We start from the raw sequence: 12,551 nt of genomic DNA on the forward strand, positions 1-12,551 counted from the left end.
AAAACCCAAACCGAATTTTTTCTGAGTCACCAGGTTTACCGTTCAACCGCAGGTCCGGATCGGGTTTCAAAACACTGATAAAACCTAAGTCTAAATTAGTTAACCCTAGGGGCAATATTTTTAAACCCGACCCGGACACTGAACCGGATGACTTACTGGGTTGCTGGGTCGACCGCGGATGAACCACATGTTAATAAATGAATTAATTTTATTATATAATAATATATCAGCTATGTAAATAAAAATATAGAAACTAAAGTTTAATATTTTGTAAATGTTTTTAAAACATAAAATAATAGTTTGGATATGTATATATTTTATGTTTAAAAAACATTTACAAAATTCTTAACTTTAGTTTTTATATTTTTATTTTCATTTGAAATAAAAAAATATAAAAAAATAGTTTAGACTATTTAAAATTTTATAATAACAAGGTAAGAGTTATGACATCTAAAAAAAATCAAGACATAAAATTTATAAATATTTAAATATCTCATGTGAATAATAAATTAAACTTCAAATACAAAATAAACCAAAAGTATAATATCATTGTAATAAATTATCAATAATGAAAATAAACTAACACCAAATCACATCAACTAATTTTGGTTCTCTCTACTACCGTTCACTTCATTTTCTTTAGGTGGCATAGTGAAATCTTTATCAAAATATAAAAATCACAAATATAAAACTGAAGAAAAAACCTACCTTTTTCTTTTGTCAGCACGTAACTTTTCAATTGGAAACTTAGAATCTAAAACATAATTAAAAAAGAAGTAAAAACAAAAAATGGACCAAAATGGTTTTATACCATAGGGACAACCATGCTAGTTTTGTGTTCCGTTTTGGTAATTTTTTCTTTAATATTGGTTCGACCTGTGGTTCAACCGGTATCAGATTCCGGGTTTTTGCGGGTTTCTAAATATTGGTTTTTTCACAAAATCCAAACCGGATTTTTTCTGGGTCACCGGGTTTACCGGTTCAACTGCGGGTTCGGGTCGGATTTCAAAACACTGCCTAAGGGTATAAGTTTCTTTTACTCTTCATTAAAAGTGATAGTAAAAGTGGTTATAGTAAACATGAAAAGTGGTATTTGTGGCAATATCTCAGTTTTAATCTCGTTTTTATAGGTTTGGTGTTTGCCTAATTCTAATGATTTCGGTGGTTGTTTAGCTCTTGGCTCCAGTGTCTATTGTCAAGCTGACTTTAGTTTTTCTTTCTAATTTTGATAATATGTTAATATTACATTATATGTTTATTTTTTGATACAAATATAATTCGAAATCTATTTATTAAAATATAATAACCAATTCATTATTAAGAATGTAAATCGTTTATAATTGTCAGCTGGCTTTAGTTAATATTAGATTATGTGTTTATTTTTAAATAATAGCAATAACAATATTTTTGAATTTGAGTTTTTTTATTAATGATAATTTCCAATTTAAATTAGAGAAAATATGTCTTATCACATATAAAATAGTTAGTTTTTAAAAATAAAATTGGAGGTGTATTTGTCCACTTAAAAAACACAAATAGGAAATTTTAAAAATAGTCCCTATGTTGTATGCGATTGATTTTGTATACATATTCATCTAATTCAAACCAATTTCTATAAATTTGTAGAGAAATATTTGTAATATTCATTTCTCAAAATTTTATTTATTATTTATATAATTCTATTGTTTGTTGTTAGCAATCGAGTCCTTAGTTCATTTATATATAATAATTTATTCTTCTATTTTGTAATTTAATTACACATTTATGTTTTTCTATAATCCATATATATGTACATTCTTTTGCATAATATATATATTGATTTTTGTTATATGGATCATAATTTTATTTTTGAACAACGCTTCTGGTTGTATTTATAATATTTTCTTTGTTGGACTAATTGGTTATTGTTTATTTGTGTTAAGAATTTTTTTTTTTTGAACTCCACATCTAACTTTCGTATCATTTATTATTTATAAGACTTTTTATTGTCATTTATTTTTATTTACATATTCATATTTTCATATGATTGTTCTTCTTCGATCCAATATAAAAGTTCATCTATCTTATTAAAGTAGAAATATTTTTAGAAAGTGTTTAGAAACATAGATAGTGGTAAGAAACTAAAATATTGTTTGGAAACATGGATAAGAAGTATATTAAGCAAAAAGAGTAATGGGTTTATGTTATTAAAAAAAAAAGTAAAAATCCATTATACTATGAGAAACTATATATTTGGACCAGCTTTAAAATATACGAAAAATGGCCCAAGCTAATTACTTAAAAATATCTTTTGTCAAAAATAATCATAAAAAACATTAGAATTTTATATACATATTTCAAATCAAACTATTAATTTAAAACTAAGTTATATCAAAATTGATTAAAAAATATACATATATTCAAAAATTGATTTTTACTAAAATATTTTCTAATAACCATTATAAAAAAAGTTTTAATTATATATATATAAGAAAAATACAATACAAAGTACAACTTCAAACACCAACTTAAATTATGGTTTTTATATTTCCCATTAAGTTTTAAAAAATATAATATATATGATTATTTATATGATGGTACGTATAAAATATAATTAATTATATGAGTACTTATATGATGGCACGTTAAAATACATTAATTATATGATGATACATATATGATATATAATAGTGACATGAAAAATAAATAGCAACATATTTTTGAAAAAAAAATGGATTATTATATTATACTTATAAGAAAACAAACTAACATTTAATAAAAAATATATAACACTGTCTACGTATAATAAATATAAATTTATATAAAAGATAAAGTACACATGTGTGGATGCACAAATCAAAATCTAGTATAGTTTTATACTTCATATGGTCCAAGGATTTTGCATCCGCGTAAACGCACACAATGGCGTTTCAGATGGAAAAACGACAAGCATGTTTCTCAATTCATGGGCCCATATATGTAGCCAAGCAAATCATTTTCTACCGGAGGATCTAAGTCCATCTTACGATCGTACAGTCATAAATATCCCACCAGAGATTGAAACATATCTTTATTATTATTTGAAAAGTCAATTTGCTGATTTATCATGTTTTCCATAATTTTAGATAATTTTATTTAATTATCTTATTTTTACTAGATTTTAGCTAAGTCATTGATTGATTATTAGTTTTTAGAGGGGTTACTAATTTATTAACTAAAAAACACTCTTAATGATTTTACATATAATTAAAAAGAATTTATTATAATAATACTAAATTTATATGTTATGTTAAATATTTAGTTATTTTTTCTTATTTGTCATATTTTACTAGGTTTTAATCTTTTAAATAGATCATTGATTTATTATTAGTTTTTAACTGAGACACTAATTTTGGTTATTGCTCGATATAAATATTAATTTGGATTTTATTCTCATTTCGTTTGTTTGTTTTGGTCTGAGATTCAGAAAATGTTTAAGATTTAAAATTATCAAAGTGATACAAACTTAGGTTAAGATCCGCATCTTTTACAGAATAAATATTTTATATTTATTACTTATTTTATGTTTTCTGCATATTTTGAAATAATAGTATAATAATTATATATACTAAATAACTAAGAAATCAGTTACTATTATTTAATAAATTAGCATGTGCATATAAATCAAAAATCATTTTTGTTTATTCGCAATTATTTTAGGGTAAATAAATCAAAACAATCAATCTTAACTATTGTATATGATATATAATTAAATTTAAATGATATTAATATATATAGTATACTTTTAATATGGATGTTTATTAAATGAGGTTTCTACTTATATGATTTTATGATTATTTGCATATTTGTGTAACAAAATTTTACACCAACAATTTTTTAATGTGGGATATTTAGTAGTTTCAATAATTTATAATCATTTAAAAAAATAATGAAGATTTCAAAACTAAAATATTAACTTTTCAATATATGTTTAATGCAAATATCAAAATATAAGTATGTATTTTCATATGATGTATAGTTTAATTTAAATGATATGAAATATATATATATATATAAACCTATTAAAATAAAATCATTTTATTCATATGGTCTTATAATCATTATATCTTAATATATAAAAAAAATCAAAACTTGATCACAAAAGTTTATGTGAGACTTTTAACATTTTTAGTAATTTATACTCGTTTTGAAAAATTCAAAATACAACATATACAAAAATATCTAGTTTTCTTATTTGATTAATGTAATTGTGTTATTTCTTTTATAATAAAGAAATAAATAAAAATGATAAAAAGTATACAGATTGTTATCAAATCTTTATTATTTAAATTATGATTAATTGTCATATATATTTTAGTCACATTAGGTAATTCCCTAGGCTTTATTTAAAGAAAGAATAGATAATAAATTTCAATTTGATAAATGAATGGTCCATAATGGACATACTATAATATAATATTCTCTAGCAAATTAATTTTGGACCAACAAAATTTTCATTTGATTATAAATTCACCACATAAACAAAATTTCATTCCAATTATGTGACAATTCAACATTACAATTTTTACTTAGCACAAATTACAGATTATAATTTTTTAAATGTTTCTCTATTAATATATATGAGATTGAGATTTCTTGGTACGGTGCTTTGGTATTGTTAGTGTTGAAGTTAATAACTAATCTAAAAATAAAATATAATTTGGAAAAAAGTTAACCATTCAATTGAAACTTATACACATTAATACTATACCTTATTAGGATTTAAGAATCTGCTTTGTTTGAAATCGTGTCTTGTAAATAAATATATTGCTTTCATTTAGTAAATAAGTTACACTTGCTCAAAATACAATTATGTAAATATATAGTGGTTAAACTCCGGCTCGAACTCGATAGAACCCGAACCTGTCTCAAACCAAACTTCTATATAACCCAAATTACGCTAATTTTGATAAACCCGAAAAATCAAAATTCGATTGGACAAAATCGAAACCCGATTGAGACTCGAATACTCAGGTCTAGTTTATATAAGATGATAATTAGGTTTACGTGATATACATTCATTATCATTAACTTTTACGAAAGCACATTATTAGCGTTTTCCTTAACTACCAAAAAAGATTTAGGCAATTCATACCTTAGTTTTGAAGTCATATTTAGTCTTCAATATAAATTTCCATATTTACCTAATGAAGAATTGTGTACCAAGCATAAATATTTCATATATACAATCGTTTGGTGACCTAGTTAGATATATATATATATACTAGGTTAAGATCCGCGCCTTGCGCGGAATGAACATTATATATAAAAATTATTTAATATATTATATGTTTATAACATATTACGAAATAATAAATATATATTTAATAATTAAAAAGTCATTATACTACTTATATAATTAAATTGGTGCGAACATATAAATAAAAATCAAAAAAATATTTTTTCTATTTGATATGATATATAATTAAATTTAAATGATAGTAACATATATATGGTATATTTTAATATTAATATTTATTAGATGATGCTTTTTGTTCATATTTTTTTTTATCATTTGTATCTGTTATAACAAAAAGTCTAAATTAGTAATAACAAAACTTTCACTGTGGAATTAATGGTTTAAGTAATTTATAATATTTTAAAAAATTAAGTTGTCAATATTTTTTAAATTTTTTATCAAAAAAATGTTCAAAGTAAATTTCAAAAGTAAGATATTTATGTATTTTTATATGTCATATAGTTAAATTTAAAATGATACATATATTTATATATCTTTTATTTTTTGATATTTATTAAATGAGACTTTCAACTTATATTATTTTTAATTATTTGTATCATGTCATAACAAAAGTTTTAAATCATAGATAACAAAATTTGAATGTGAAACTTTTAACAGTTTTAGTAATTTATACTCATTTTTAAAAATTTAAAATATAATATATAAATAATTTTTTAAATTTTTATTATATGGTTACTATGATTGTTTAATTTATTTTAATAGCTTAAAATTAAACAAATATAATTATAATACACACTTATTTTTATCAAATCTTTCTTATTCAAAATCATTAATTGTCATATATACTTTAGCCACATTAGGCAATTCTGTAATCTTATTTAAGGAAATAATGAAGCACATTAATAATGTATTTATTATGGTTTAATAAAAAGCTTATTATATATTTAGATGAACCAACCTATTTCTCTAAGGATTCTAAGAATCATTCTAGTGATGACACGTGGCTACAAAAAAATGTTGTAATGTTTCTCAAATAATATATAGGGGATATATTCTGTATTTATTTGTTTCTTTTAATAGCGAAAATAGAAATTATACTTACCAAAATTCTATTATTCTATATAGTGCGTATATCACTGACATAAATTTTTTTTGTACATTCTAACCGAAACCACCAAAAGTATTTGATTGATTATGGTTTGGTTTAGTTTGAATTAAAATGGCTTAACAAACATTAATAATAGACAAACCGTATATTAATTATGTTTTATACTGATATGGTTTTGAAATATTTTTTGTATACAATATAAAAGGTTTTTTTGATTAGTTAAATACGTACTTGGTCTTACTATTGGTATACTGTATAGGAGATTGAATGTCCACTCGAGTATATTTTATAGAGTTCCAATTATATTGTTGTTTTCAACATAGAATAACAAAAATTCAACTAATGTAGAGACTCCAGTTTACTCAACTTATATGTGATTAACCTAATAAAAATGAACAGTTTGTACGATTCTTTTTTTGTTTACTACTCGGTTTTTAATGGATTTAGACTGATTGTACATAATGTATATTTTTATCCAAAAAGAGTCACATTCGCAACAGTCTTCTTTGATTTGTTTAATAATCATGTGATTTGTTCTTCATTTATCTTTGGTGTAGGTTCAGCGTTTGGAAGAAACGTTTAACAGGCAAGAACCTTACTCATAATATACAAAGAACTGATATATAAGGCACTCATTGGTCTTAATACCGGTGTGCCAAAAAAAATTAAAAGCGACTTTTGATATGATATATAGTTATGGAAATATGTGACAACGTTATATTAAACTATGGTTTATATTAGGTGCTCTAGAATTTTTAGAAATAGGATTTAGAAGACATTTAGAAGTGCCATATATGATGAAGTTTTTTTTAATTAATACAAAATTAAGGTTCTAATTTTTTAAAAGATCCTCAATTGATATATAGGGGATTTCAGCCTTTTTTAGTAATAACAAAATTCTTACGTACGTTTTCCTTCATAAGACAAAGAAATAATATAGGTATTTTTACATGGAAATAATATAGTATATGAGTTTAGATAAATTAAATACTATCTTATGATGTTAGTTCTGGGACTGAGAGTGCCAAGCTGCGTAGATGTGATTTAGTAGCCATTGGCGCATTATTTGTAATACTCTATTTATATGTGGCTTTATTTTTCACTAACCCTATCGGAATGAGTACATTGTAAATTGTAACAACTCTTAAAGACCTGATTAGGTATCCATGAAAATTTAACTATGCCTATATTACTTATTAGACACTAGGGTCGGCCCGCCCTACGGGCGGGATATACTTTACTTGTGTGTAGATATTCTAAACCTTCATCTTATGAAAATAGTTTTGTATCCCTAAGATTTAGTGTGCCTTAATGTCGCTCGTTAAATATTTTAAAATTAAATTGTAGTATCTGTTGAACAATGTTAAAAAAGATCGTGAAAGGATTTAAGTTGAAACTCATGTACATTGTTGGTTTGGCACTGCCTTATTGATCTTTTTATTATTTATTATCTTTTCACTTTAAAAAGTTTTATCGACATGACTCTAACAGTTTTTGTGTTCCTTAATTTCTTCTACCCGATATCTTTTTAACTATCTCTATTTCTTGTGATTTTGATTCCCCAGTTGATCCATTAAGCTTACCACATCCTCCCCATCCTCCACTTTTAGAAGTTCCACGTTTTGCATGAATGTCTTATTTTCCTATTTCACAAAAGAAATTAACCGACTTATCTTCGTGCAAGTATCTTGAAGCTAAGATTTGGAGTGAGCTGCTGTAAAACAAAGTTAAAATTGAGGCCCATTAATAATATCCACTGGCCCAACTTTAACATTCTCTTATTTTCTCCGTCACCAAGAATCAAACAGAAGTCCCCTTTATCTTCTTCTCCACACCGACAAACTCCATCTTCGTTAACCTCCAAGTTTATCCTTGCACCGAATCTCCTTGCCGCTGCTTTGTCTGAACAGAACCCCAAAGCTTCTCGACTCCAATAAACTCTTGTATGTTTCCATTGCGATGACAATCTCATCGACTCTGCCGAGATTCCGTTGTCGTGTCTTTAGAGCATCAGCATTGGAGGTTCATTAGGGGGATTCACACGTTTTTCAAGAAAAAGAATATTATAATATGTAACAGTGATGATACTGTCTCTCCAAACTCCTTCTGTATGAACCTGGGTCGTTACTGTTCAGCGGCCCCACGCCACGTGGCGGCCCGCTATTGGTCATTTTTTTTTTTTTAAAAAAAAATAACAAACAAAAAATGAAAAAAAAAATAATAAAAATTTTAAATTATGAACCCCAACCAGGGGTTCATTAATGCTGGTGCTCTTAGAGCCCCGATTTACTGGATGGTCAAAAATAACTCGATTCCATACGCCTCCAGTGGCCATATTGTATTCCTCCGATGAATTTATCTCCGCGGAATGCATCTCCATCTTCGATTCAGTCAGCTTGAGAGATATTCACGACTCGCACTCATACCTCCCTCCTTACCCGAGTAAAGCTTATCCTTTCTAGTTTTGACTCACATGTTAATCCCGACATGTAACTCCCATTGACTTTTCTTGAGGGAAACAGTCTCACGAACCAAACATGGATCGATAACTCAGCTTCCTATTTGTCTCGAGCTTGGACAGCAAGCTCAGTCTCTTCCAAAGAAACTCAGGTACGTCTCTCTTTCTTCGCCCTTCTGAGCTCTATATGTTCTATTATTCTTTTTGATTCTTCTTGATCGTGAGAACTGAATTCCATTTTTGGGTAAGAAATTGTAACCTCTGGTCATTTTCTCCGACCAGACTCATTGCTGCCTCCACCGTGAAGTTTATGGCTTCTCAGCTTCTCCGATGCCTGTATAAGGTTATCACAATCTTAATTACATGGAATTATGTTGATACGAAGAGTTACAATGGTGGTTTGTGGACGTGGTGATTGATATTCAATGTTTGGTTTACGGTGGCGAAGATGAAGGTGGAGAGAGCTAAGATGAGAATAAGAAGATATTATGTTTCCAGTTAGGAACTAATACGTCAATTTTTAATGGACCAAAATAAATGGACCCAAATACGGAAACAATATGATAGCCCACGTGGACCTAAAGTCAAATTTTTATCATTCAACAAATTTTTATAATGTGTTAATATATATTTGGTGTGTTTTGATTGCGAATGGAATGTATATTGGTGATAATGATTGTTGTCACTTTGGTTGTTAGTCTTGAAAAGTATAGTCGTTATGTACATGCATTTTTGTGTCTGGTAAAGCGTGAGTTCTTCCTCTTCCATAACTTTTAAATGTTTGAGTTTTAGCTGAGGAAGTAAAAGAATTTTGGTGAGTTATGGGCAGTGAGAATACTTTCAGAAGAATTAGTAGCTGGCCGGAGCATCCGGGTTTGTCGAGCTAATCAAGCTGCAATTACTGTATGAGATAGGTCATGTCAGATAGGATACAATAGATGGAAGTTTCATATAAACTTGAAAATCGTAAATGTGGATGCGGTAAATAGCAATGTTCTAATTAGACTCTTTCATCATTTGGTGGAGAGTTCTATATATTCTCGATTCTGTTTGTTCATTTTACAGAAAGAAAAAAGCATGACAGACAACAAAATACATGTAGTTGTACTTGTTGGTGAATGAATAGCTGAACTTTTCAAGTGTCTCCCTAGAGAGATATTTAGAATCTAACCATGGGCGCCTCTGTTTGCCTGTCTTCAATAGAGTGATAAATTCGCATAATTTTCCAAGAAACATCAACCCAAACATTTTGATTTAAAAGCAACTTTAGTTACCTGATATGAATTCATCGTCAACGTCAGTATGCCTTAACCTTAGAGAGTACTGAATTGCCACCAGGCATGTCATCTCCATTATCATCATCATTATTTTATGTCAGTCGTGACAACAACTCTTGGATCACCTCCAAAACCTTCCAGTATATAGTGAAACTCCACTGCTTGACATATACATCACTGGCTCACTGCCAACAGAAAAACCATAATATGAAATAGCCAGCGTATATTTAATCAGTTATGAAAGTGGTGATGAATGGCTTATCACTCACTGTACTCTTCACATCAGTGAGTTCTCCAATAATGTCTGAGTGTCAATGGAGCGCTCAATTATTTATAGGTTTCAATAATTAATCTGGGATGAATCAGATATTAAGCGGATGAACCTGGAATATGTGTGTTTGTATTGGCTAGGCCATGAAGCTAATCGTGATTCCGTAACCTAAACCGTTCTTCAGGTATTGGAGAGACCGGTTTGGTTCTCATCAGAAGTGGTTGAATCACTAATAAACTGAATCATTAGAGGAGAGTAGGTTAGCCAGAAGCTATGATTGCACCGTATCACATCGAACCAGCTAACTGTCAACAGAGAACCGGCATTGACACGGCGTCGGAAGGTGGCGAGACAGTGGCCATCAATGGTGGCTGGCATGAGTGTCGACTGAAACTCATGTATAAAATAAATCAAATAAACAAATGGGTTCAAGATTTATTATTTTAAATAGTTTAGAAAAAAGATATGTATACAGAGTTGAAGATTTATGAATATAAAAGCCTGAAAAATTAACAGAAAATATGTTCATGAGTTTCAAGAACGGAGAACCTTAGGATCATGAAAATCATGTACAAGCCATCAACTGGCCACTGTGTTTAACGTTTTTGGCTTCTCAGAATTTGAATCATGCAAGTAGATTAAACTATTAGCCATTATCATGAGGAAGAGTTATCGAATGATTTTGAAATTGTGAGGATGATTTTCAATGCAGGATGTCCAACCTTTTTATAGATGAGATCCACCGCTTGGAAGAGGATAAAGAGACATTGAATGCATAATTGTGGTTGTAGTGGGTCGTGAGGGAAAAGCGAGACTTAATGATGTTGAATCAATGCTGAATCAATGAACTTGTAACGACATTGGGGTGAGTAAAAAAAAACGAAACGCCTACGCACATCTTACAGCGACGAAGTATCTCTCTCAGAGAAACCAAAATCTCTATAAACGCTAGACGTAAGCAGATTTGCAGATTATGAAGAACCCTAACGCCGATACCGTATTGAAATAGAAGGCGACTCAAAGGACAATATTGGGACATATTAAGTAAATATTCAATCCAACATAATATTTTGAAGCCCAGAGAATACACATGCATTTGAAAGCCCATTAGAAACATAAAGGGCAGCGAGACTTACGTGAGAGTAGGACAAATGTCGGCTTCTGCTGCTTCTAATTGATGACGTGTCCTAATAAGGAGAGAGGCACATTTCTTTATAATAATAGATAATTGTGTTTTATTTTAGAAGTAAAATATAAAATTAAAAAAATAATCAGGTAAACAACACTATTTCTTTATTTTTATTTGACATAACATTTTTAGTTGTACACTATTGTTTAAGTGCATATATCAATGATAAGCACTCATAACGACTTAGAAGTTCATGGACCAAACTTGGCCTGAAGTTCTTTGACAATATTTGCATCCAACTGGAACGCCCTGGCTAGAACTTCTGGATATATAGGAGGATTTGACCCGAACACAGCGTTTGCGATTGTGATTACACCAGCGTTTTGACTACTCAATCCTGCAAAAGCAACGGCAGGGACTTTCCCAATATTTACCTGAAAATGAATCATTCCAATGGGGAACACAAATACGTCGCCAGGATGCAATACTTTGGCGAATAAACGGTTATTGTCTTGATTGGAAGAGACAAACCCGACGTATAATGTTCCTTTGATAAGGACAAGGATCTCTGAGCCACGGGGATGCGTGTGAGGTGGGTTTTGTCCATGTGGAGCGTAGTCTATGCGCACCAATGATATGCCCATGGTGTTTAGCCCTGGGATCTGATCAACATTAACCGTGGTCACATTGGAGCCAACTTGATTACTGGTGTTCCCAGGCACGTTGAGGCCAGAGAAGAAAAAATCTTCTGCATTGACTCGCATCGGGTCTTTACAGAACCTACCATTCACAAAAACTGCATGTAGAAATATATTTCAAAGATCATAAATTATTACAACGTTAGGATCAATTTGAATGGAGAAAATAAGAGAAATAGATGAAACATGGGTTTTTTTTTTTCGTACCACCATTTAGGTCATCAATGGCGACACAGAAATCTTGGAGTGGACTTGGATCATAAGCTTCAGCAAAGGAAATTACCAAAGCCAATATGGCAATAGGGATGAGGATGAGAGCCTGAAAAAACCTCATTTTTCAGATAAAAGGCTATATATGAATGCTCTCTCTAGATTCGTTTACGTCTGTGGTT

General features: G+C 29.0%; 1 protein-coding gene across 1 annotated transcript; it reads right to left on the reverse strand.

The window, feature by feature from the left end:
• Nucleotides 1–11,610: 11,610 nt before the first annotated feature.
• On the reverse strand, nt 11,611–12,551 carry LOC125607967 (germin-like protein subfamily 1 member 16). The gene is made up of 2 exons (XM_048777563.1): nt 12,367–12,551; nt 11,611–12,257 (listed from the first exon to the last, which is right to left on the reverse strand). Exons 1-2 carry the CDS (start codon nt 12,491–12,493, stop codon nt 11,713–11,715), a joined length of 672 nt encoding a protein of 223 aa, XP_048633520.1. The 5' UTR covers nt 12,494–12,551; the 3' UTR covers nt 11,611–11,712.

Source organism: Brassica napus, chromosome A4 (assembly GCF_020379485.1).
Source record: "Brassica napus cultivar Da-Ae chromosome A4, Da-Ae, whole genome shotgun sequence".
Taxonomy (NCBI): Eukaryota; Viridiplantae; Streptophyta; class Magnoliopsida; order Brassicales; family Brassicaceae; genus Brassica; species Brassica napus.